This window comes from Salvelinus alpinus, chromosome 35, assembly GCF_045679555.1.
Source record: "Salvelinus alpinus chromosome 35, SLU_Salpinus.1, whole genome shotgun sequence".
Taxonomy (NCBI): domain Eukaryota; kingdom Metazoa; phylum Chordata; class Actinopteri; order Salmoniformes; family Salmonidae; genus Salvelinus; species Salvelinus alpinus.
In genome coordinates this window covers 15,914,751-15,941,297 of record NC_092120.1, presented here as the reverse complement: position 1 = coordinate 15,941,297, position 26,547 = coordinate 15,914,751, and the positions used below count along the sequence as shown (strand labels likewise).

Here is a 26,547-nt window from a genome sequence, read left to right as displayed (position 1 = left end):
GGGCTAAATGACAGGTAGTCAATGGTCTGTTTCCCTGCCTGAAACATCTCCCGGGGAGCCAGCACAAACTCATTTTCTCCCAAAGAAAAAATGCAAAGACTTCCTGGGCGTCCCAGTTAGTCGTGCTGTTAGGGGAGAGAAGAAGAGAGGGATGGAGGGAGGGATAGAAACAAGCAGCAGAGGGAGAGGAGGGAGAGAGGGGGAGACATGAGGGATTGAAAAGAAGAAGGTGGAGAGAGAGAAGGGAGAGTGAGGGAGGGAAGGAAGGAGGAGAGCGACACACTTTCCGGGCTTATTTACAAGTAGCTGCCAGTATGACAGGTAATTTGGGCAAATTCTCCACAGAGTCCGCAGCAGACGGCAAGGGGATAAAGAGAGAGAGAGAGAGAGAGAGAGAGAGAGAGAGAGAGAGAGAGAGAGAGAGAGAGAGAGAGAGAGAGAGAGAGAGAGAGAGAGAGAGAGAGAGAGAGAGAGAGAGAGAGAGAGAGAGAGAGAGAGAGAGAGAGAGAGAGAGAGAGAGAGAGAGAGAGAGAGAGAGAGAGATATGGGAAAGGGATGGGAAAGAGGGAAGAAGTTAGTGGGAGACGTGTTAAGACTACCTGACATGGCCTGGGCTTGGTGAAGAGAGGAACAAAGAAAATGGGTTTCCAGATTCCAATCTGGAGAGTGGGGGGATGACGGGAGGGAGGGAGGGAGGGAGTCAGCCAGTTGACAGATTGTGACAATTGTATTTATTGTGCGGCGAGGAAGAGATATCAAAAGCATTTTTTTATTCAGTTTCTCTTTTCCCATTCAGGCTGGGGAAAGATCAAGCAAAAGGAAGGAAAGAATGAGGCAAAACAAATAATAATCCTCTCTCCCCAAGATCTTGCGATTTATTCAGCTTCTGATTTATGAACTTGTTTGTATCTGTCTATCATGTGTGCGTATATGCGTGTATGTGTGTGTGCGTGCGTGCATGCATGGGTGTGTGTGTATGTTCATCACTCGCTCTCTCTCTCTTTCTCTCACTGCACTGTGGGGCATAGCCAGTCTGTTGGATTTTATTTATAGAAAAGCTCCTCGTCTTGCACGCCGCTCCTTGGCTGTCTGTCAGCACTCACAGCCAATTAGAAAACACTTGTTAATAGCGCTAACTTTGTCGTTCTTCTTCCTTTGGCTGTGTGGGCATGATGATTTTATTCCTCCAGACTCGTACTGGCAGCCGGCTCCGAGGTGCAGACGACATTGAGAGAGATTGTGGTGTGGGGTTGTGTGTGTGTGTGTGTGTGTCTCTCTAATGAAGCCCCCCGGGACTGCTCATTGGCTGTTCCCTGCTGTGACTCGGTGTGACGCTGATCTTGAGTCAGTTTTGCATATTCCCCACTGTGGTTAAGGTTTGGATTAGACAATGGGGAAGCTGATCCTAGATCTGAACCTAGGAGAAACTGCATAGTCCTGTCATAAAGGTTCTCCTGCTCCTGCGTTGACATTTTCACCCCACCTCCCCCTGCTACCTAAGGGTACACACACGCCTCACACAGGCAATCAATCCTGTCCTGTCATACACACACACATGCACCTACGAACACGAGCCAACTTAAACACATACACACGAATGGACACTGTAGCCACATATAGCAAACAAGAAGTCATTTGCTGTATTTTGATATAGCTTGATATGGAGTTCCACAGTCTAACACATACACTCACACACACTCCAGCCAATCTCCCTGTCTCTCAATCAGCAGTCCAAACAGGTCCATGTGGTGCAGTCCACTCCGCAATCAGCGTTCACCCAGAGAGAGAGAGAGAGAGAGAGAGAGAGAGAGAGAGAGAGAGAGAGAGAGAAAGAGAAAGAGAAAGAGAAAGAGAAAGAGAAAGAGAAAGAGAAAGAGAGAGAGAGAGAGAGAGAGAAAGAGAGAGAGAGAGAGAGAGAGATAGAGAGAGAGAGAGAGAGAGAGAGAGAGAGAGAGAGAGAGAGAGAGAGAGAGAGAGAGAGAGAGAGAGAGAGAGAGAGAGAGAGAGAGAGAGAACTTGAGAATCTCTCTCCCAAGCGTGGAGATGACTGAACAGATAGCAGAGAGGGGGATGGGGCCAAATGAAAAACGAGTGCAATAAAACACAATCAGAGACAGTGGGGAAGGGGATTACCTCGTCTGCTTCACTGGAGTATGTAATTGTGGTAAAGAACACCACGACTCAAGCCGTACCCCAGCACAACACCGCAGAACAGAGCTGAATGTGTTACCAGGAATTAGCACCGGTAATAACAGTTTGAGAAAGAGGAGGAAGATTTGAGGGTGATGATAACACAGGTTGTATTGTTAGCTTACTAGAACTATCAGTAGTAGGTCCTTCAAAACATTTTCACGATCTAGCGTGCACAGTCTTTGTGCACCACAAGTATGTCTGGAGGGTATACACGGATAAGATTGTTATTCATAACTTGATTATGCGGTAATACAGCGGCTCCAACCACTACTCTACATCGTGGGCAGTTGTTTAAACAAAGCTTTGATTAGTGTGACCTCTATACATAAGCCTCAGGAGTGCAGATACCCCCACCCTTTACTCCCCATGCTTTACTTTACACAGGCAGGCGTCAATCACCTCCTCCTAATTAACTGTCCTGGCCTGGAACATGCCTTTAGGAGACCATTAACCCTCGCTGGCCTAACAAGGCGAAGCAAACAGAGACTAAACACATAGGCAAATGAGAATGAGAATGAGAATGAGAGAGAGAGAGAGAGAGAGAGAGAGAGAGAGAGAGAGAGAGAGAGAGAGAGAGAGAGAGAGAGAGAGAGAGAGAGAGAGAGAGAGAGAGAGAGAGAGAGAGAGAGAGAGAGAGAGAGAGAGAGAGAGAGAGAGAGAGAGAGAGAGAGAAATATCAATTTCTTGAATATTGGATTTCATTTTGAGGGAGAGAGAAAAGCAAGCCTTGCTCAAGCTCATTCTTTAAAGACCTAAAATCCACATGCATGAATCTTTTAGCAGTGGCTGTCTGTGTGATATGGGCTAAGGCGTAGGGGGGGAGAGAGGACGGTAGGAGGGGGAGAGAGGAGAGGAAGGAGGGTCCATTCCGGGGTTAGTGCATCTGTTGGACAGATAGATAGTCCGGTTTCAGCCAACACAGAGGCCAACTCAGGTCCCTAGTTTTATACAGCAGGGCCTGTATTCATAAAGCATCTCAGAGTGTGGGTACTGATCTAGGATCAGTTGTCTTTTTGATCAAAATGAATAACATTACACTGTATGGACAAGGGGGACCTGGTTCTAGATCAGCACTCCGATTCTGAGACGCTTGATGAACACAGCCACAGTTGACTAAGACAGGCTTGTATTATTCAAATCCAGTTGATGTGGTTCCCTATTCAGTAACAAATAACAACACGCTGAAAAAACCTGGAAACAGATCAAATGGAAGTTTTAATTTGACCCGGTGATGACTCAGATGCTGGCATAACACCCGTTTCTCCAGTTGGATTTGTTTTGAATTTGAGGAGGGCCAGCAATCAGAGCCAATAAGAGCCTAGCTCTCACTCTCTCTCACATCCAGATGTATCGTCACTAATTAGCCAGGAGGTCAGAGACTTTATTTCATTCTCTGAGCTGTAGAGCCGCCGGCTGGCCTTCAGGGGCTGATGCTTTATCGTTAGCAATCTGCTGTTAGCTACAGACAGCCCTTGCTTGAACTTGACAGGTGTGTTTGACACCCGGCTTTTTTGTGTGTGTGTGTGTGTGTGTGTGTGTGTGTGTGTGTGTGTGTGTGTGTGTGTGTGTGTGTGTGTGTGTGTGTGTGTGTGTGTGTGTTTGTGTGTGTGTGTGTGTGTGTGTGTGTGTGTGTGTGTGTGTGTGTGTGTGTGTGTGTGTGTGTGTGTGTGTGTGTGTGTGTGTGTGTGTGTGCATGTGTGTGGCTGGCTGGCTGGCTGGCTGACTGGCTGGCTGGCTGGTGGGTATGTGAAGGGCAAAGGGCCAGTGCCATCCTGAAGACCATTAGTGAGCACAACCTGCTACTGTAGTCACAGCCCTTTAAGAAGCTCTCTTACAAACTATCATATTCAAACAGGGGTGGACTGGTGGGGTAATAATGGTGTTATTAATATTTGTGGCATTCCCATTAACCTTGCTGTGAAGCGGCACCGCAGAGGTGGTAGAGGGCTCTTATTATGGTGTGTGAGGGTCTAGCGGTGAGGGCAGGGTGGGTGACTGGGCTAGAGGTGCGGGATCACGCGTACAGGACCGTAGCCCAGCTCTAGCGTACAGTGGCTTGTGAAAATATTCACCCCCCCTTGGCATTTTCCCTAATTTGTTGCCTTACAACCTGGAATTGAAATGGATATTGGGGGGGGTTTGTATCATTTGATTTACACAACATACCTACCACTTTGAAGATGCAAAATATTTTTTTTTGTGAAACAAATATGATTAAAAAAACAGAAAACTTGAGCATGCAGAACTTTTCACCCCCCCAAAGTCAATACTTTGTAGAGCCACCTTTTGCAACAATTACAGCTGCAAGTCTCTTGGGATATGTCTCTATAAGCTTTGCACATCTAGCCACTGGGATTTTTGCCCATTCTTCAAGGCAAAACTGCTCCAGCTCCTTCAAGTTGGATGGGTTCCACTGGTGTACAGCAACCTTTAAGTCATACCACAGATTCTCAATTGGATTGAGGTCTGGGCTTTGACTAGGCCATTTCAAGACATATAAATGTTTCCTCTTAAACCAGTCGAGTGTTGCTTTAGCAGTATGCTTAGGGTCATTGTCCGGCTGGTATGTCTGAACCTCCATCCCAGTCTCACATCTCTGGAACACTGAAACAGGTTTCCCTCAAGAATTTCCCTGTATTTAGTGCCATCCATCATTCCTTTAAGTCTGACCAGTTTCCTGGTCCATGCCGATGAAAAACATCCCCACAGCATGATGCTGCCACTACCATGCTTCACTGTGGGGATGGTGTTCTCGGAGTGATGAGAGGTGTTGGGTTTGCACCAGACATAGTGTTTTCCTTGATGGCCAAAAATCTCAATTTTTGGTTCATCTGACCAGAGTACCTTCTTCCATATGTTTGGGGAGTCTCCCACATGCCTTTTGGCGAACACCAAACATATGTTTGCTTATTTTTTCTGGCCACTCTTTCACAAAGCCCAGCTCTGTGGAGTGTACGGCTTAAAGTGGTCTTATGGACAGATACTCCAATCTCCGCTGTGGAGCTTTTCAGCTCCTTCAGGGTTATCTTTAGTCTCTTTGTTGCCTCTCTGATTAATGCCCTGCTTTCCTGGTCTGTGAGTTTTGGTGGGTGGCCCTCTCTTGGCAGGTTTGTTGTGGTGCCATATTCTTTTCATTTTTTAATAATGGAATTAATGGTGCTCTGTGGGATTTTCAAGGTTTCAGATTTTTTTATAACCCAACCCTGATCTGTACTTCTCCACAACTTTGTCCCTGACCTGTTTGGAGAGCTCCTTGGTCTTCATAGTGCCCCTTGCTTAGTGCTGTTGCAGACTCTGGGGCCTTTCAGAACAGGTGTATATATACTGAGATCGTGTGACAGATCATGTGACACTTAGATTGCACACAGGTAGACTTTATTTACCCAGTTATGTGACTTCTGAAGGTAATTGGTTGCACCAGATCTTATTTAAGGGCTTCATAGCAAAGGGGGTGAATACATATGCATGCACCACTTTTCCGCTTTAAAAAAAAAATATTTTTTTAAACAAGTAGTTTTTTCGGACTATTTTGTGTATGTCCATTACATGAAATCCAAATAAAAATCCATTTAAATTACAGGTTGTAATGCAACAAAATAGGAAAAACGCCAAGGGGGAGAATACTTTTGCAAGGCACAGTATGTCCCAATGGACCCAGGTCTGCCCAGGAAAAAGGCAAACAGATGGTATGTGTGTGTGTCTGTGAAAGAGATCTCAGAGCAGAGGGTGGGAAGAATGCTACTGCAAGAGGTGGTAGGTTCAGTGACCGGGCTCTCACAGAGGCTGAAGGTTCTCCACACAATGACGCAGAACACCACAGGAATAGCAAAACAGTGTTCCACACCAACGCAATGCTACTTCCTTACTAAGCAGCACATGGAACATGGAATTCACTCAAGTATTATATTGTGCAAAAACTGAGATAATATAACACTGACATTGGCATGGATGCAAATGAGAAACATATTAGTGGAGAGTGATAACAGTATGAAGAAGGAATTAATGGAAGGTAGTGGAAACTATATTAAATCCTTTACATGTAATCTGAAACGTCTTACAGCATGCGTTTAATAACGTATTATCGATAAAGTCCGACTGAAATAACCGTCTGTATTAATTGAACCCACAGGCAAGTGTACTCACACACCATGATAAACCCTCAAACTAACCAGGACTTGTAAAAATGTAATTATGACAAAATCAATGGCACTAACTGAATCCCTTCCAAGTTTTACCCTATAAACGCTTGGTGAGCTGAAACATTACTGAAACAACAATACTAGGCTGAAACCTTTTTCCTCCCAAATCAGTGAACCACCATCTTGGTTTTTCTTTCTTTACAGAAATCTTAAGGGCATCTTTCTGTCGATGCGACTAGATCATGACTGATTCCAGAGAAGATCAATCCAGTCTGGCTGATTGAGGAAACACCTGAACTGTAGCCACATTTGTCTTGTCTGGTTTAAGAGGCTCTGTCTGGTATACAGATCAATTTTGATCTCAGCTGTCAAAGTGAAAAGAACATTCACAGATGCATCATGTTACACCTGTGGGTGTATATCAACATCATAAGTAATACACACAGTGGGGTTTTTTACACTGCTGGTTAACAGTACTGTTCATCTTGCATATTCTATAGATACAGATCTCTTTGCATCTTCACTAGTCTGGGTCTTCAGAAGTCTTGAGTTTGTCTTTATTAAAGCACTGTATCATATTTAGCTGTAGGTTCTGCATTCATTTCACCTAGTTCCCTCTAGCCTGGGCCTAATGTGAGGTTCTCAACAGTAAAGAAAAACTTTCCCCAAAGAATCAGTCTCTTACCGTGGATAATGTTTTTTTGGAGCAGATATTGACTTGTCAGCAAAACTATCTCGTATTAGAGTACTGTTGCCTGACATTAGGCAGCTAATTGCCCTTTTCCGACACCTTCATTATTTTTAATGGGAATCGGGGGTCTGCTGACCATACAAAGGTTGCGTCGATACAGCCAGTGCTCTGTGAAATAGTGTGATGTCATGTCGCTCTGACACTGTGATTTCACAGCGAAGCTGTAATTATAATTAATAATAATAATAATATTTATTATTATAATTATTATTTTTTCCGTTTGTTTTAGCCTGCCCGGAGTGTTAAATGGGCGGGTTTGAAGTTTTGGGACCGTTTTATTGGTTCTATTGAAAAAGGCAAGGTCAATCAAACACAGATATCAAACAGATTATTAAAAAAATAGATCATTTAACCCAGGTTTGCTGAGAAGCAGATCATCAGACTTCAGGGAAAATAAACGTTCTTGATTGTGTTAGGGTTAGGGCGTATTAGAATATGCCTCAATCTATACTGCATCTATAATTCATGGATGTCAAATAAGCTCGGGGAGAACGTGTTACGCTCCGAATGAAGTTATAATTTGCATGTTGAAATAACTGCATTACTTATGAATTTCTTTATTTCTGGAATGTACTGTAAATCTTAGGAATTGTAAGCCTCATTTATCAATTATGCATATACACAGTTTAACTAATGAAGAGCAATCAGAAGCTATATGTGCTATATAGGCTAGCTATGGCTTATTCTATAATTAGGGGATTTTCCTCACACACAGACTAAGGCATCTTCTTTGGAACGAGGCTGACATTTTCAAAACAACCAGAACCCTACAAGACAATACTGTCAAAAGACTAGAATGTGTGATTGGAATTCTCTGAATGCGGCAATCCACAACATCCTGGTAGAATACCCCTCCTCTGTCCTCCCCACCACACAATACACTAATGGAATCTCACTCTAACGTGCATTACTGAACTGGCAAGACAACACAGACGTTTAGCTACTGTGGTATCTAACACCACATCCAATTAGTTAGAAATATCACCACACAATAACCTGGCCCAATCTCCATTTTAACCCAATTACAGGACTATTGCCACACAAATCACTCAGTGCAATCTTACTTTAAACCAAATTATGGGAAATATCACTCAGTGCAATCTCACTTTAAACCAAATTATGGGAAATATCACAAAACAATAAATAATGTATTTCTCCCCATCATCTCATTCCAAATGAATTAGTGTCGGGATATGGGAATATCAGATCAGACACATGCCGAGATTTTTTCATACCTATTAATGAAATACCCACTGGTAATAGAGGGAGAGGAATCGTTTCATACCGGTGTAAAACAGCTCCTGTAAGTGTCATTAGGGAGCTGTCACAGTGAAATTTGCGGTGAAAATCCTGCCTAACTGAGTCTTTACTGTCAGATGCGTGCTGCTAACATGGACTCTTTATTACCAGAAAATCCCACTGGCACCTTCACAGCTGGAACAGCCGACCACGTGCCAGCCCTAAATGACAGCAAAATTGCCGTGATTCTCTTCATGGTGGCAGAGAAGTGGCACAGCGATGGTGAGTAGGGGGGATTGCACTGTGCCACCACCGCCTACCACTGGGCATCAGGCGGAATTGCCTTACCAATTCTATTGTTTCCCGAAATGGTACGAGTCCCACAGCCACACTGCTAACACACTGACACAACACACTATTTCCTATACACAGGCAATTTAAAAAGGGATATTTCACAGGGTATGTGGTGGCCTTATTTGGCCATTGGCGTCTCACCAAGCTCCTAACCACTTATTGTTATGCAGTGTGCAGTGGCACCCGGACTGTAAGAGCATCTTATTAGAATTATTTGAGGTATGTGCCTCCCTGGAACGAATCCCTAATGAGTAGAATATCACATTAGCGCCAAATCCTTACCACTGCAATATCACACAGCAACTGACCCTGAAACAGTTTCACAACGCCCACTCGCCGAAAATCGTTTTTTATTGGCAGGGATTAAAACTTCCATTTACTATTTAATCGAATCGTCTGTCCCGCAAATCAATCCATCTCGATCACTGCCTGTTGCGGCTTTTTGCATCCAGCCTTCTCCTCCTCCTCCCTCTTTCCTCCCTCTTGCCATCTGTCTCTCTTTCTCTCGCTCCCTCTCTCTATGCACCCTTCTTCAATCATATTTTCATAACTCTTATTCTCTCCGGCCTGTCCACTTTCATATACCCTCTATCTCTCTCGCTCCTTCCCCCTACCTCCCACTCACTCCCTTTGAATTAAACAGTACATAGTAGAACATCTCATTCCAAAAGCATGGGCATTAACATGGAGTTGGTCAACCGTTTGGTGCTATAACAGCCTCCACTCTTCTGGGAAGGCTTTCTACTAGATGTTGGAACATTGCTGCGGGGACTTGCTTCCATTCAGCCACAAGAGCATTAGTGAAGTCGGGCACTGATGTTGGGCAATTAGGCCTGGCTTGCAGTCGGCGTTCCAATTCATCCCAAAGGTGTGCGATGGGGTTGAGGTCAGGGCTCTGTGCAGGCCAGTCAAGTTCTTCCACACCGATCTCGACAAACCATTTCTGTATGGACCTTGCTTTGTGCACGTGGCCATTGTCATGCTGAAACAGGAAAGGGCCTTCCCCAAAATGTTGCCACAATGTTGGAAGCACAGAATTGTCTAGAATGTCACTATATGCTGTAGCGTTCAGATTTCCCTTAACTGGAAAGAAGGGGCCTAGCCCAAACCGTGAAAAACAGCCCCAGACCATTATTCCTCCTCGACCAAACTTGACAGTTGGCACTATGTATTGGGGCAGGTAGTGTTCTCCTGGTATCCGCCATACCCAGATTCGTCCGTCAGATTGCCAGATGGTGAAGCGTGATTCATCACTACAGAGAACGCATTTCCACTGCTCCAGAGTCCAATGGCGGCAAGCTTTACACCACTCCAGCCGACACTTGGCATTTCACATGGCAATCTTAGACTCGTGTGTGGCTGCTCGGCCATGGAAACCCACTTCATGAAGCTCCTGACGAACAGTTATTGTGCTGACATTGCTTCCAGAAACAGTTTGGATCTCAGTAGTGGGTGTTGCAACCGAGGACAGACGATTTTTACACCCTACACGCTTCATCACTCGGAGGTCCCATTCTCTGTGTTTGTGTGCCCTACCACTTCGGGGCTGAGCCATTGTTGCTCCTAGACAGTTCCACTTCACAATAACAGCACTTACAGTTGACCAGGGCAGCTCTAGCAGCCGAGACATTTGACGAACTGACTTGTTGGAAACCCTAACCCTATGACGGTGCCACGTTGAAAGTCCCTGAGCTCTTCAGTAAGGCCATTCTACTGCCAATGTTAGTCTATGGAGATTATATGGCTGTGTGCTCGATTTTACACGCGTCAGCAATCGGTGTGGCTCACATAGCCGAATCCAATCATTTGAAAGCGTGTCCACATACTTTTGTATATATAGTGTATAATACCTCGGTCTGTGTCTTTAATCACTATGAAATGAGCGGCAGGAGGGCAATGAATGGAACATATCAGTTGATGATATCTCAGCAACATGTTTCTCTCAGTCTCAACGGCTGACTCCCCGTGTCGCTATTCACCCTTCTCTCTCACTGTCTCTTGCTCTCTCTCTCTCTGTCTATGTACGTCTGGCACTCTCTCTCCCACTCCCTCTATCTGGTTCCCTCTCTCCCACACATTTTTCCCATTACCTCAATCCCTCTGTCTTTCTCTCTCTCTCCCTCTCTCCACCCCTCTCATTCTCCATCTTTTGGCTAGAGGAGGAGTGTACGAGCCAGCTGCTGAAATTTTTATTGATCTGTTTTTCTCTGTTTTATTTATTTCCCTCCCTCCCTTTCTCCATCCATTCCTCTCTCCCACCTACCTTCCCTCCTCCGACCCAAAAACCTCCAGCCCTGATAGACCAGGAGAGGCAGTGGAGGGACTAAAACCACAACATGACACCGTGATTTAGCATTCATTGCATCCCGGCACATAGTTGTAAACAACACTAGAGTTGCCGGTGATGTGTGTGGGCTAAAAACAACTTCTGACAAGTTGAGCACTTGACAGACAGTATTTGTTACAGCAGGATATTTTAGCATTAGTTGCAGCCTGTAGTTGCACTGTCAAACAACACAGGAGGTGTAAGGATGTGCGAGGGATAAGACTATGCTGTAGCATGAAAACAGCTTCTGACAAGCTGAGTGCTTAACAGATAGTATTTCTGAAAGCAGGATAAGATGTTGTTAAAGTGGAACAGTGGAGGCTCCTCAGAGGAGGAAAGGGGAGGACCATCCTACTAAGTTAATTTCATAAAAATAAAAATGGTGAAACATTAAAAAAGTTATATTTTTTTGTAAAACTGTACTAAATATATTCACATCTCACCAAAGAACTGATTAAGACACACTGGTGTGCAATGAAAGTCTACAGTAGCCTCAACAACACCCTCTAGGGTAGCACTATGGTGTAGCCGGAGGACAGCTACAGTAGTTTCCCACCTCTGGATACATTGCATAGACAAAATTGCCACAGGGGATATAAGGACATGTGTCCCCCCAAAATTCAGAACAGGTAGATTCGTCACCCTCAAAAATGTCTTTAAAATAAAAAAAAAATACTAATATTTGTCTTTTTTTGGGGGGGGGCTCGAGTTCAGGGGCCCCCCAGATAGCATATGAATATGTCATAAGCAATGGCAACATGTGTAAAATTGCAGGTAATTACGGTTGACTTTGGGTACGAAAACGGTCCAACTCCTCCTCTTTCTCAATTTTCAAACAGCAATGGTGAGCCTTTGGTGATTCATCGATGTGTCATTCTTGTCATGCACGCCGTGACTGACGTAGCTACTTCATTAGCTAAGCTAGCCACTTGTTGCTAACCAGTAACTCCTCCAATATGTGTGTATGTAATTTCACAAGATTTGTTTTTGGACGGAAGCTGTAGAGAGCAGAAAGAAATTGCATTTCTGTAGCCAAATATCTTATTCATCCATTTTTTAAGCATTACATTACCAGGTATAATGGTGCATTGGTCATTTATACAGTTTAAAGATGTTATTTTTGCATTTTGCCCAAAGTCTACCTTTAAAGTAACTGTCCAGTGTTACCAGATTTCTATTAAATCTGACCTATAATTAATTACAATATGAGTAAAATAGTTTCCATCCCAAAACATAGTAATTAAGTATGTTAAAAAGCATATTTTCTGTGTTGGAATGGTGTGGGCGTACCCCAACAACAGAATGGTCTGGGCTTATACCAGTCATTAAAAATATTAATGCGAGTACACCGCTGATTGGCCAGCTCATCCTCTATGAGGAAATATTAATATTAATATTAAGTCTGTTTGAGATACAAGTTTGAGGTTGGCGTTTTGAAGTGTTTTTTTCTCTCCAATGTATGCTTTGGCCACAAAATACAAGTAGACGAGTCAACAACATTATTTGAGTATGAGTTAACATAATATGAACTTTTAAAAGTGAGATTTTAACTGAACACTTTAAAACGGCCAAATTTTCTCTCATCCTCATGGCAAAATGTAAAGAATAACATCAGATGAGCTATTAAACAGCTAATATTTCTTTTTCAAAATAGCCCTCAAAATACTCCGCAAGAGAGGCATGATAAGTAATGTGAAACTGTGTAGAATTGCAGGAAATATGTTTTTAAAATTTGAAAAAATATCTGGGGGAGGACCCCCCACATGCCCCTCTTCTGTTCCTTTGAATTTTTTTCTTTTCAGATGAGAGTTTACAAGAATTTATCTGACAAAGAGGTGCTTCATTGTGCCCTGAATTCTATTCACAATGGGCAGGGCAGAGTCCTGTGCTTTTATTATGCCACCCAAAACCCTGAAGTGCCACTGAGACAAGCAAGTCAAAACCCCAGGCCACAGCCTTTTGAGTGGGTTACCAGTCTTCACTGAGCCCTTTTCGGACTTACATCATGGGATGTCCAAAAACTTGCCGTTGACCCGAGAGGATGGGAATCCAAAACACATTCAATAAAGAAAGGCGGTTGGCCAGCATAGACTGGTTTTACGGTTTTATGAAGAGGCACCCAGAATTATCCATCCATATCCATCCACAAGCAACCAGTCTGGTTCGAGCTGTGTGTGTGTGTGTGTGTGTGTGTGTGTGTGTGTGTGTGTGTGTGTGTGTGTGTGTGTGTGTGTGTGTGTGTGTGTGTGTGTGTGTGTGTGTGTGTGTGTGTGTGTGTGTGTGTGTGTTTAATCAATATTTCATCTGTTATATTCCCAAAAATGTATATATATTACAAACTATTGAAAACCATTTGCTCTTGAATTTCATTTTAGAGACTGCTGGGATTTACAATCTTGCCTTATTCAAATGAGTTTAGTTTAACTGTACATAATGAAGTGTCAGGAGAAGGTAAAAAAGAAGAAAGAGAATTTACTGTACGTGCAAAATAGGGACACTTCTGTGAGACCCCATGGGGGCATCTTAACCCAGTAGCTGGTCAAATAATCCTTTCTTAAAAATATATTTTTTATTAAATAACAAAAAAATCTACAAGGGGGGAGCATCGTACCCCATGTTACCATTTACATTTACATTTAAGTCATTTAGCAAACGCTCTTATCCAGAGCGACTTACAAATTGGTGCATTCACCTTATGATATCCAGTGGAACAACCACTTTACAATAGTGCATCTAACTCTTTTAAGGGGGGGGGGTTAGAAGGATTACTTTATCCTATCCTAGGTATTCCTTAAAGAGGTGGTGTTTCAGGTGTTTCCGGAAGGTGGTGATTGACTCCGCTGACCTGGCGTCGTGGGGGAGTTTGTTCCACCATTGGGGTGCCAGAGCAGCGAACAGTTTTGACTGGGCTGAGCGGGAGCTGTACTTCCTCAGAAGTAGGGAGGCGAGCAGGCCAGAGGTGGATGAACGCAGTGCCCTTGTTTGGGTGTAGGGCCTGATCAGAGCCTGAAGGTACGGAGGTGCCGTTCCCCTCACAGCTCCGTAGGAAGCACCATGGTCTTGTAGCGGATGCGAGCTTCAACTGGAAGCCAGTGGAGAGAGCGGAGGAGCGGGGTGACGTGAGAGAACTTGGGAAGGTTGAACACCAGACGGGCTGCGGCGTTCTGGATGAGTTGTAGGGGTTTAATGGCACAGGCAGGGAGCCCAGCCAACAACGAGTTGCAGTAATCCAGATGGGAGATGACAAGTGCCTGGATTAGGACCTGCGCCGCTTCCTGTGTGAGGCAGGGTCGTACTCTGCGAATGTTGTAGAGCATGAACCTACAGAAACGGGTCACCGCCTTGATGTTAGTTGAGAACGACAGGGTGTTGTCCAGGATCACGCCAAGGTTCTTAGCACTCTGGGAGGAGGACACAATGGAGTTGTCAACCGTGATGGCGAGATCATGGAACGGGCAGTCCTTCCCCGGGAGGAAGAGCAGCTCCGTCTTGCCGAGGTTCAGCTTGAGGTGGTGATCCGTCATACACACTGATATGTCTGCCAGACATGCAGAGATGCGATTCGCCACCTGGTTATCAGAAGGGGGAAAGGAGAAGATTAATTGTGTGTCGTCTGCATAGCAATGATAGGAGAGACCATGTGAGGATATGACAGAGCCAAGTGACTTGGTGTATAGCGAGAATAGGAGAGGGCCTAGAACAGAGCCCTGGGGGACACCAGTGGTGAGAGCACGTGGTGCGGAGACAGATTCTCGCCACGCCACCTGGTAGGAGCGACCTGTCAGGTAGGACGCAATCCAAGCGTGGGCCGCGCCGGAGATGCCCAACTCGGAGAGGGTGGAGAGGAGGATCTGATGGTTCACAGTATCAAAGGCAGCCGATAGGTCTAGAAGGATGAGAGCAGAGGAGAGAGAGTTAGCTTTAGCAGTGCGGAGCGCCTCCGTGACACAGAGAAGAGCAGTCTCAGTTGAATGACTAGTCTTGAAACCTGACTGATTTGGATCAAGAAGGTCATTCTGAGAGAGATAGCAGGAGAGCTGGCCAAGGACGGCACGTTCAAGAGTTTTGGAGAGAAAAGAAAGAAGGGATACTGGTCTGTAGTTGTTGACATCGGAGGGATCGAGTGTAGGTTTTTTCAGAAGGGGTGCAACTCTCGCTCTCTTGAAGGCGGAAGGGACGTAGCCAGCGGTCAAGGATGAGTTGATGAGCGAGGTGAGGTAAGGGAGAAGGTCTCCGGAAATGGTCTGGAGAAGAGAGGAGGGGATAGGGTCAAGCGGGCAGGTTGTTGGGCGGCCGGCCGTCACAAGACGCGAGATTTCATCTGGAGAGAGAGGGGAGAAAGAGGTCAAAGCACAGGGTAGGGCAGTGTGAGCAGAACCAGCGGTGTCGTTTGACTTAGCAAACGAGGATCGGATGTCGACGACCTTCTTTTCAAAATGGTTGACGAAGTCATCCGCAGAGAGGGAGGAGGGGGGGGGGGGGGGGGGGGATTCAGGAGGGAGGAGAAGGTGGCAAAGAGCTTCCTAGGGTTAGAGGCAGACGCTTGGAATTTAGAGTGGTAGAAAGTGGCTTTAGCAGCAGAGACAGAAGAGGAGAATGTAGAGAGGAGGGAGTGAAAGGATGCCAGGTCCGCAGGGAGGCGAGTTTTCCTCCATTTCCACTCGGCTGCCCGGAGCCGAGCGGAAATTAGTGTTGCACTAAAACTATTAGTATTGCACTAAAATGGATTCAGATGATAAATCCAATGTTATCTCAAAGTAATTCTAGGGCTTCTGCAGTATCATATCCCAGTGGTAAATATTACCGTGGTTAACCGGGTGCATGGAGAGTACTCTAACAGACCACAATAGAGCAGCAGGGTGGAAACTAATGTTTGTCTCCCCTGTGTTGTTGTACAAATTAACACACTCCTCCACATAGCCAAACACAAGACAATCACACGTTTGCAAACACACACACACACACACACACAGACAAAAAGATGCACCCACGCTTGCATGCACGCACACATACACACACAAACTCACCCCCCCCCCCCCCACAAACACACACACACACCCACAGTCCCATCAGGCATGGACCAGGCTGCATTAGTTTCCTAAGCCTCTTCCATTGATTTGCCAGCGAAGCTTCTTGTCTCTGGTAATGAGGACAGGGAGAGAAGCAGGACCCGGGTCCCTCACAGCTCCCACAGGAGAAAGAAGCAGCGGCTGCTCTAATCTGAATTGTGTTTCCAGCGATGCTAACGCCCTGACACAAAAAGACAAGAGACAGAGGGGGGTAAAATCTCTCTGTCTCTCTGTCTCTCTGTCTCTCTGTCTCTCTGGCTCTCTCTCTCTCCAGATAGCTCAATCTACATGCCCCGGCTAAAGCCTCAGAGCCAGAAAGAGAGGAATGAGGATTTAGCCTGTGCCAGAGACATATTCGATTTTCCCTATATGCCTGTATTGATAAGAGATCAATGAAAGTTATTCATGTGCACAAAGATGTATGAATATATAGATATTCCTCTCTAGCCCTCAAGGCTGGGTGCTCCTGGCTCCGATGGGCTTCATTGATTTACTGTTCGCACCTTCACTGGGGGAATTGTTTAAATTCATCTTGTGGGTGGCCCTATAAAGGCTGTGTTTGAGTGTGTGTGTATATAATTCAGTGTGTGTGTGTGGGGGGGGGGGGGGGGGGGGTATACAGTATATGGGCCTCCCACTTCTCTCTACCTCTACATACATTCTGCTGCCACTTGAATTATGTTTCTCTTCCTGCATTAAATAAAACATAGGCTTTTTTTCATTACTATTCGGTTGAGGGCCAATTGCTCATGCACATATTCATGCACAGGGCAGCGCTGGCCGTCGGGGTTGAGCTGGGAATAGGACAAGGAGGCGGGGTGAGAGAGAAGAGAAGTATTACAGTGTATTACTGTAATTTAACACAGTAAAAGAACCTGTCCCACATTGAAAGTGATCCTGGTTCATGTCCATTACATTGAACTCCATATATAATAACTGTGATTATAATTACAAACAAGCCTGGCTCTAATCATTATTTATGGGACTGACACTTATGTATAATTGCCTCGCTAGAACCAATATGGGAGGCCAGTGAAGTGTTTATCAAAACTCACCGCAGGAAATCTCAAGGGCATTGAGGTGACAGAGCACTGGCCATCAACCATCGCCCCTCTCCCCCCTCTCGCTCCTCTCCACACTCAGAGTGCCCATCTAGAGTTTGACCCCATGACCCCATGTCACTGTTCCAGCCTGAAAGCCACTAACATTACAGCACCATTCCAGAGGCCAGCACATCTCACCACCCTCACCCTGTTGAAAACAATCCAAGAAACCCACAGAAACATATTTGGACGTAGATTTGGATAGAATAGCCTCTAAGGCCAGTCCTGTTTAAGCCAAGATAAGGTCAGTAATAGGCAGGGGTGGAATAGTGGAAGATTCCACAGAAACGCTTGGGGCCATTCTCTCCATGGTGCCTCTCTCCATAGCAACACTTCCTGATTTAGTTCAAACCACACAAGGCTATCTATCAATTCTCCATCCAGCATGAGTGATACGGTGGAAGCACATCATCCATAGCACAAACCCCAGTATACAGTCTCACATACGCCCCATACAACTGTAAAAATCGAATTGAAAATGTGAAATATCACACAGCCCACTTGTTTTCTGTCAGGTCACTGCTATATATACTTCCCACAGCATCCAGCGTCTCTATTTTTCTCTCCAAAAGAGCAACTCCATGAGACTCAAACCCCGGGCTTCTCAGTTTCACATCCAATGGTGTCTGGCAACAGATGAAGAAGAACTGAGAAAAAGGCAAAAAAAATACAGGCTCCAAAAAAGAGGAGCATATGCAAGCCAGGCTTGGAGAACAACGACGGCACAGAAATGGTGGCTTTCAAACGTGGGGGAGGCGGGGGAGGAGGAGGGAGGAGGGAGGCAGGAAAGAGGGGAAGAGAGGCCCCTCCAGATTAGGAGCTCGAGGCATCTGTTGGTGCTGGCACACAGACGCGTCTGCAGCTCTTCATCTCCCAGCCAAAGTCGGTGATTTGACCGAGCACAAACAGGGGGGCCATGCCATCAACATGTGCCACGATGTGCCACGCGCCTTGACCCCACTTGTCCCCCCCCACCCCCATATGTCGCTGTAACGAGAGGGATCGCGGGCGACGCAGCGACCCGCCTGTTTTACCTGCGCCCGATACGCCCCGTAACACTTCCCACACCTGTACCCTTTGATTCATTATGGCCACCTTTTGTCCTCTGGATGCTAGTTTGGATTAGTTTGTAGCTAGAAGCATCTGTTGGGTTGTTTGAAAATGGCTTCAGTGATGTACAGGAGAGTATTTTCAAAGGTTAAGGATGACGTGTCTGAGAGGGATCCAAAACTGTAATGTGGAAAAGTAGAGAGAGGTTTATGTAGCGCACCAAATGGATTAGAGAACTGTTGATTGCGCTTGGTCTGCTACCAAGGTAAAGACCAAAGGTCAAATACCAGGTTATGCTGATATGTGACCTTGACTTATTAAGGTAATTTCTCTCAGCATACAGATATGTAATTGGATAGAATGTGTTACTGTGTAAGAGCATGTGTTAGAATGTGAATCTGTATAGAAGCAGGTGCTATGTCTTTGTGCAGATGCTAGATTGTGTTACTGGCGTGCTTACATCATGAGGTCGTAAATTAGCATCTCCTATTCCTAGACCATGAAATATCATCTTGAGCAGCACCCCAGCATATTTATCATTACCAGTAAAGTACATGCTAACATGAACCTCATAATAAGGTACTTACTGCAGGTGTCTGTCACAACAGCGATCCTCTTTGTGGAGTCTAAATGGTTTAATTTGGTGTGGGGGCGTGTAGTTTCTTTTCTCAGGCTTAGTTAGCTTTCATTGAGAAAATTAGTGGGAAGCAAAGTCTCCCAGCGTGCCATCTCTGACGTAGACGAGAAAGGTTTAGGAGAACCGGGTCCTATTAATTAGGCACCAAACATTAGAAAATTGACTGAAACAGGGAGAGACGACTTGAACTTGTCCAATGAGATTTTTTATTTTTTTTGTGTTCCATTGTAAAACGTTTTGCTATGGGGGCAATGACCGCATAGAATTTACTAGGCACCAAATGGATAGAAAACAGACTGAAATAGAGAGGAACTACCTGGACTTGTCCAATAAGAAGCGTTTGTTTTCATGTTCCACTGCATAACGTTTTGCTACCGTGTGCCATAATGAATACGACCTTGGTTATCACTCTGTCTCAGGATGGAAACTAATGACTTAGCATCTCTCAGTCCAATACAGCCAAAGCCATTATGCCGAAAGGTCCATAGCACATCGGTGCTCCTCAGAATTCTCACTAGGCATTGTGCTTAGAGATGCAACAGCTGCAACTTTGAACGTCACTGCACAGGTCAGCAGAAACCAACTTGATGATTGACACTTCATAGTAGCCAACGATTATAGCAGCCTAACAGGAGTGCTGATCAATGACTAAATGGATGTAGATTCAATCAAGCAGTGCAAACTTGATTTATAAATGACTCAAATAGCAACGGAGATGAGAATGATCTGCCCAATCCAAAATCGCCCCCTATCCCTTATACCCTGTGCATTTGTGTAGATCCGAGAGGACTGTAATAGGTCTAAGCAATATTGACCCTTCCTAGCTCCCTGACAAGCTATAGGAGTACATTTCCATACTTTGCTTATACCCATTCAATCCTTGCAGATCTACACAAGTGCATAGGGTGTAACCACTATAGGGACTAAGGGTCCATTTGGGAGTGGGAACTCCATCTGACACACTCCAATGAGCGCTACACACGCTCACATCTTCGAGGCACCTTGCATGATTTAACAGGGAGCTGACCAGGCTTTTAATGGCTGTGTTCCATCCTTCCTCCCTCATCATTCATGCATGCCTCCACATGAGTGGGTGTGTGGCGGTAGCAGCAGCCGTGAAACTGGCTACATCGTTTTCTAAAGATGGCAATGATATACTCTCAGTCAACTTCATACTATAGTGTCAATGTACCACACAGAACAAAGATGACACTGATATACAGTATTTTCAGTCAACTGCAAACTGTAGCTTTTAATGTGCTACACATTTAAAACAAGAATATGGCCTCTCTGGGCTACATTCATCAACTCTACAGTTTAGTGCTCGAACATGTGGATATGGTAGGTTTGTAAAATGCAATTTTAGTTCAATCCATTCAAAAAAGGTAATCTGTCCTTAGCAGGCTGCGAATTGGTACTGTGAACCCAATAAGGCGCTATAATCAGATGGTTTCATGCTGTTCTGTTTGGTGTTTGTGTCCTGCAGGGCTGTCCATCTGCCCCATTCCTGGTGTAGCCTAGGCCCTACTCGACTCCCACCATAACCAGCTGGGTACTCCACCAATCCTGACCGGAAGGAACATGGGAGTAGGAATCTACCTGGCCCGGCCTGCATCTGTGAGCAATTATAGCATCTTATTACACTGACACATCAATTATTGTTATTAAGGCCAGGTTATTTATTTAATTCATAATTTCCCAAAGGTAATGAGGGAGAGTTATCGAGGCACGCATGTGTGATGTGTGATTTAATGTGTGATTTAATATGTGGTTTGCGTCATGCACGTGCGCAAGGGGCGCACCAGATGTTGGAAGGAGCGCGGGGGGAGGCATAAGAGAATCTACAACAACATCAACAGTGCGTGGATTGAGATAAAACAAATCTGCAAGATGGTTATAATATCGGTCACGGTAGGAAATGAAAAAGCATTAGGGCTATAACTTATATTGCAATGCTATTTATGTTCCGGTGCTCCATGTGACTTGGCACTTTTGTGATGCCCAAGTTTCCCTTCCTCTGCGGTGCACATTGCACAACATACAGAATAAACCATTGTCCAATTTCTGACGCGCCTACATCCTTTGTGCAATTAATAACGGAGCATACTTAAATCCCTATGAATCCTCCGGATGTACAGGCGATCACCGCAATTATCTTGCAATTATCTTTGCCCGGTGAGAAAACGTTAAAAGCAACAGACAATGTGGTGGATAAATAACTAGCCACGGCGGGGGGAAAGTAGTGAAGGTTCCTAGGCTACACTGTACAGAGTGCCCTGTGCGTGTTGGAATGCCCCAAGATCTATCTCGCTGTCTATTATTATCTCTCAACCTTGCAGAAAATGTTTTTTTTTGCTACACTCTTCTGAACTGCTTGTACTGCATCGGAAATTATGTAGCAGTTTAGCGCCATACTACGAACGTCATGTGCACGGGTTACCACCAGATCAATCATGTCACGTATTGGAATGCGCCCGCCTTCTGATAGACCAGAGAGCATGGGAATGGGGTGTCTCGAATTCTGAACTGAAATGTGTTAACATGCACCACTCGTAGGCTACAAGCAAGCTGAAGACTGAGCCGTGCGCTGCGCAAAGGCTGTAGCCTATACCTAGCACATGCTAACTCATACTCACTGTTTCATCCACTCACACCTCTGTCTCCCTCGCGCGCGCTCCCTATCTCTCTCTCTCTCTCTCCAAACTGTGAGCAAATGAAAACCGAGTGTGCACTGTAGCACACACACACACACACACACACACACACACACGCATGATTCATAAGCAGGTAGACCCCCATCACGAAGCCTCGGCATTAGTATTCACCTACAGCACCGTACCAGTGGGAATGAAGGGGAAGATGCATGTATGGATCCAATCCAGCGGCAACATCAAATCAAAGTAGCCTACTAGAACTTACCACTCGACAGCAGTGCGAGGAGCAAACCAGCGAACACGTTTCGTAAGACTGGGCAGCTCATGTTTTGATGTTTCGATAGATTTTTCGATGTTGTTTTCGTAGTAGAATACCGTTGTAGTCCCCTTCTATGGAGCCTTTGCAGGAAAAATGTGAAAAGATCTACCTGGTGTGTTTTATTTATGTCCAACAGCAATAACCGACTGCTTTTACATGTGACTGAACAAAAACATGAGTCTATTCCCTTGACTTTTCTCGTTGATAACCCCCCCCACCCCTTAACCAAAGAAGGGGTTGTTGATGTTTTCGTAGACGTAGAGGGAATACCAAATGACACAAAATCTTGGAGCAAAATAATCGCAAATATTCCAGACACTGAATTAATGTTGTTTTCAATGGTTTGGAGAGAAGATGTGCTCAAATGCGCACCTGAACACGAAGGTAAATACTCAACTGTTTTCTGCCAAATATTCGACAGAACATTGCAAACTAACGGATACAATATGTGCGTTCTGTAGTAGACAATTCGTCCCGTAATTAGCTTACTCTCCTCGATCTCTGTCGGTATGCAACGCGTCTTGTCGCCCCGCACTCAATGCATCGCTCCGAGAAACAACAAATGCGAAGCGCACAAGAAAAGGCATGATTGACAGTTCAAGGAGAACTCCTTTCTTCCAATCATAACCACCAAGGAAGGGGCGGGAGCTACAATTGCACTGCAGCCACTTTCGGAGAGGGTGGGAAAGGAGGCGGGCTGGCCAATCCGAGGTGCATGGTAGGCGGGTAAACGCGCGAGGCGAAAACGGCGCGGTGATAATGCAATGTGATTTATAGCAAGCCTAGTGTTGCTGCAGTACTCGGAGAAACAGTGGTCCACAGGGGGACAGACATAATAACCGTAGTACAGGGACCGAGGTAGAGTGAGAGAGCGATAGGTGGAGCTACGAAGAATACGTGCGTGGTGAGTATCTGAATTATAGGCTATTGGATAAAGGGTGAATAAGGGTGAATGTTCTATTCGGGTTGTTTTGTTGGGCTTGTGCCCAGGGGTTGCCCACATGACCAGAGATTGGATGGAGTTCCAATACCTTAAAATAGGAGACATCCTACAGTGAAAACTGAATAGACCAGTGAACTCGTATTATGGAAAAGCAAACCATTTTGATCACTGTAACTGCACTTTTTGGAAGACCATGCAATTGAGTCCACATGAGCGTTTTGGAATATCACTAGGCCTACTCGTCTAGAAAAAAAACAACTGCATTAAGTAGGGTTTATGAACATGGCTACACACCATATGTGTGTGAGATGACTGGGATTAACACGATAGTAGCATATGAGTACAGCAACGTGATGATAGACTACCTGCTCTGCAGTGTTGAAGCATGCAACGCCTGATATTCCATACACATCATATATCCCATTGAAAGTCAAATGAAATGAGTCAGTCACCCAACAAGATGTAATAACGGAGATTCAGATTCAGCACCATTGAAGTGGACAGCGACATAATTGGAATATGGAAATTCAGCACCATTGAAGTGGACAGCGACGGAATCGGATTTCGAAAGTTAAGCACCTGGGCAGTGAACAGCGGCGTTTCCCTACTGGGGAATCTCTTACAATGAGAGTAAGCCTAACCAGGAAGGGGGAGGCTCCCCTAGGAACTCTGCAGCCTTGGGGAGTGTAATCGGTTACATGTAACTGATTACAAAACATTTTAACTGTAAGCCATTATGTTACCTGCAAACATATTGTCATCAGATTACAGATACATTTGAAAAACTAGATGATTACTTTTAAATTCAGAAAATATGTCTGCGGGAGAAAAAAAATGTATGACACTTTCCTGTTTTCTCAATTACATTCAAATCAGCATTGAAAAAAGGCGCAAGTTTAAGTTTGTTCCGCCTGAGGGAGTCTGACCACAAGTCAGAGACCACTATGATGACACAGCAAATGCGTTTGTCTTCCAATGGTGCGACTGTTGTCTGTCTTCAAAGATTATACTTCCAACTTGAATAAACGCTTGGAGGTAAGGACGACAGCAGTGGTGTATAGCCTACGGGCGATACGGATATAACGTATTATTAATATCTACTTAGCGCAATTATGTGAATCACACTGCTGCTTTCTCATTTAGCTGTTTTCGATTTACGGATTGTGGTTATTGTGGATGGCTGTTCACAGATTTAGCCAATATGTGTATTTTAACCCAATATTGTTTGTTTTGAATAAGTTTAAGCTGGCCATCAATCTTTTTTTTGCGACCAGTGGACAGACAGTGAAAAATGTGATCTTGCAACAGCTGCGTAGTGCGGATCCCACTGAGCCTATCCCACTGGGCAATAACTGGTTGAATCAAAGTCGTTTCTACGTAATTTCAGCAACATAAATCAATATGAGGACGTTGAAACAACGTGGGAAACTGATTGGATTTACAAAAAGTCATCAACGTAAGGGAATTCAATATTTCTTTCACCCAACTTTTCACCTAAATCCAATGACAGGGTGACATGTTCTGCTGATTTAACGTTGAAATCGCGTTAGAGTTGATAACTCAACTAAATGTAAATGAAAACTAGACGTTGAACAGGCCTGTGGGTTGGAATAAAAGTTTGAGAGAGTTCCTCCATTCTGAACTCCTCCTCCTTGGTTTTGTGCTAAAAATACAGTCAAAAACGAGTTTCATTTAAGAAGAACACAAGTGGGGCTTTCATTGCTCAATCTAATTTGTGCTGATAAAAACACGTAAACAATAGGGCTATAGCAAATGCAGCATATGGCATTACTTTTTCAAATGCAAATAGCACTTTTCGGTAGTGCTCAAAGCATGCCATTCCATAAGAGCAGCATTTATTTTTCAACTCGAAGCAATGAGCCCAATCAGTCCTCCATGACAACAAAATCATAAACAACAGAGTAGGCTAATAAGTCCTTCGTTTCTGAGTTAAACTCAGGTAAAACAATTTGGCTAATCTATATTTCCATAATTCCAAATCCTATTCTTGAAGATTAAGGGGTATTAAATAATTTGGAATGACTGGAAATCTGACAGATTTAGGGTTTTTAATGTAAAGATATATCCTAATCGTATTACCATCTGTATTGAAGTAGAAAGCCATATAAAATGCAACATCCATTTAAAGCCATTTATCCTGCATTAGATGTCATTCAATTGATAATATTCATTTTTGTCTTCGAATGCCTCTTAAGGCGAAAGTAAAAGTAACTGATTTACGTTACTGATTTTGGTTAACGCAAAAGTTATGTTACTGATTACAATTTTGGACAGGTATCTATCTAGTAACTGTAATAGATTACATTTAGAAAGTTACCTACCCTACCCTGGAACTCTATTACCTACTCTAATAATTCATCTGTTTATGTAACGCAATGTAGACCGACAATATGGTATTTTCTCAAAAGTTCGCCCACATAGCTACACTTCTAGACATTTGCATTGAAATGTCGCAGGATACAAAGCTGGTTCTTCATTAGCATAGAAAGACATTGACTTTATATGGAACAGATTTGATTCATTCATGATAGTAATCAGTAATTCAACCAGGCTGCTGTACACAGACTCTGCATTTATTTATAAACCTGTCAAAAGTTGCTGTTTGTTTTTATTCCATTGTTTTAGTTTTTATAAAAGACACACCTGAGAAGATGTTGACAAAAAATTAGCATTTTGACTCAATTTGACAAAGCCTATTACCCTAATTCTTCCAATGCTCCCTGGAGTTGTCAATCAGTTTTTTTGGGATGGCAATGGAGCTGAAGAATGTTTAATTATATATCACCAAAAGTTTGTTATACGTTGGGAATCCCACTCCCCAGTTAGCTTTTGGCTTCTGCAATCTGCATTTTGCCAGAAATGTGTGTGTGTGTGTGTGTGTTTGTGTATGCGTGTGTGAGCAAAAGTTAATAACATTGAACAATTGAAAGCCTAAGTGACGATAATTTCACTGCCAATTTACCGATTATAAAGGCATATGCAGTAATGTAATTTATCCACACATTTTGGCACGTTGAGTCAAACCCAGGTTGATCAGAATTCAGTGCTGCAGCTTATCTGAGTCCCAAATGGCAGCCTATTGCAATAAGAGAGCCCTATGGGCCCTGGTCAAAAGTAGTTAACTATAGTGCACTATATAGGCAATAGGGTGCCATTTTGGACTCAGCCCTTATCCAAACACCCCATCTGATGAGGTTAGAATGAGACTCACCAGGGAAGTTTTCCTTCAAGTGTCTGCTGTGCATGGCGCTAACAGTCTCTCTCTCTCTCTCTCTCTCTCTCTCTCTCTCTCTCTCTCTCTCTCTCTCTCTCTCTCTCTCTCTCTCTCTCTCTCTCTCTCTCTCTCTCTCTCTCTCTCTCTCTCTCTCTCTTTGTGTGTGTGTGTCTATGCCAGGGCCTGGGTATAAGACGCCCCGCCGCCAGCCTGTTTAGTATGGTAATGTATTGAAATGCGGGCTCTCTCTCTCTCTCTCTCTCTCCCTCTCTCTCTCCCCCCTTAACCCCCCCCCCCCCCACATTAATTGTCATGGCATAGGGGACCAACACATGCTTGTAATGCACTGTCCCTCAGTGGCCTACGGTGAGAGGGAGGGAGCGAGGGATAGAAAGAGGTAGGGAGAGAGTGAGAAAAATCCTTGGGTATCATTGAGATTGCCCTCTGAAACCAGATGTCCCTAGAGGGCTAGAGTGAGACAGAGAATAGAGAGGGAGGAACAGAGAGACAGATAGGGAGAAAGAGAGAGGATGGA

The 26,547-nt window shown here is 44.5% G+C and overlaps 1 protein-coding gene across 1 annotated transcript in view; it reads right to left on the bottom strand.

Moving 5' to 3' along the window:
- The window catches only part of LOC139564020 (igLON family member 5-like), a 153,689-nt gene extending 131,288 nt beyond the window's left edge, over nucleotides 1-22,401 (bottom strand). Inside the window, exon 1 of the mRNA XM_071383173.1 lies at nucleotides 21,781-22,401. Coding sequence (XP_071239274.1) covers nucleotides 21,781-21,841 — 61 coding nt within the window. The 5' untranslated portion in view covers nucleotides 21,842-22,401. The remainder of the gene's footprint in view (nucleotides 1-21,780) is intronic.
- Between the last annotated feature and the right edge of the window lie 4,146 nt (nucleotides 22,402-26,547).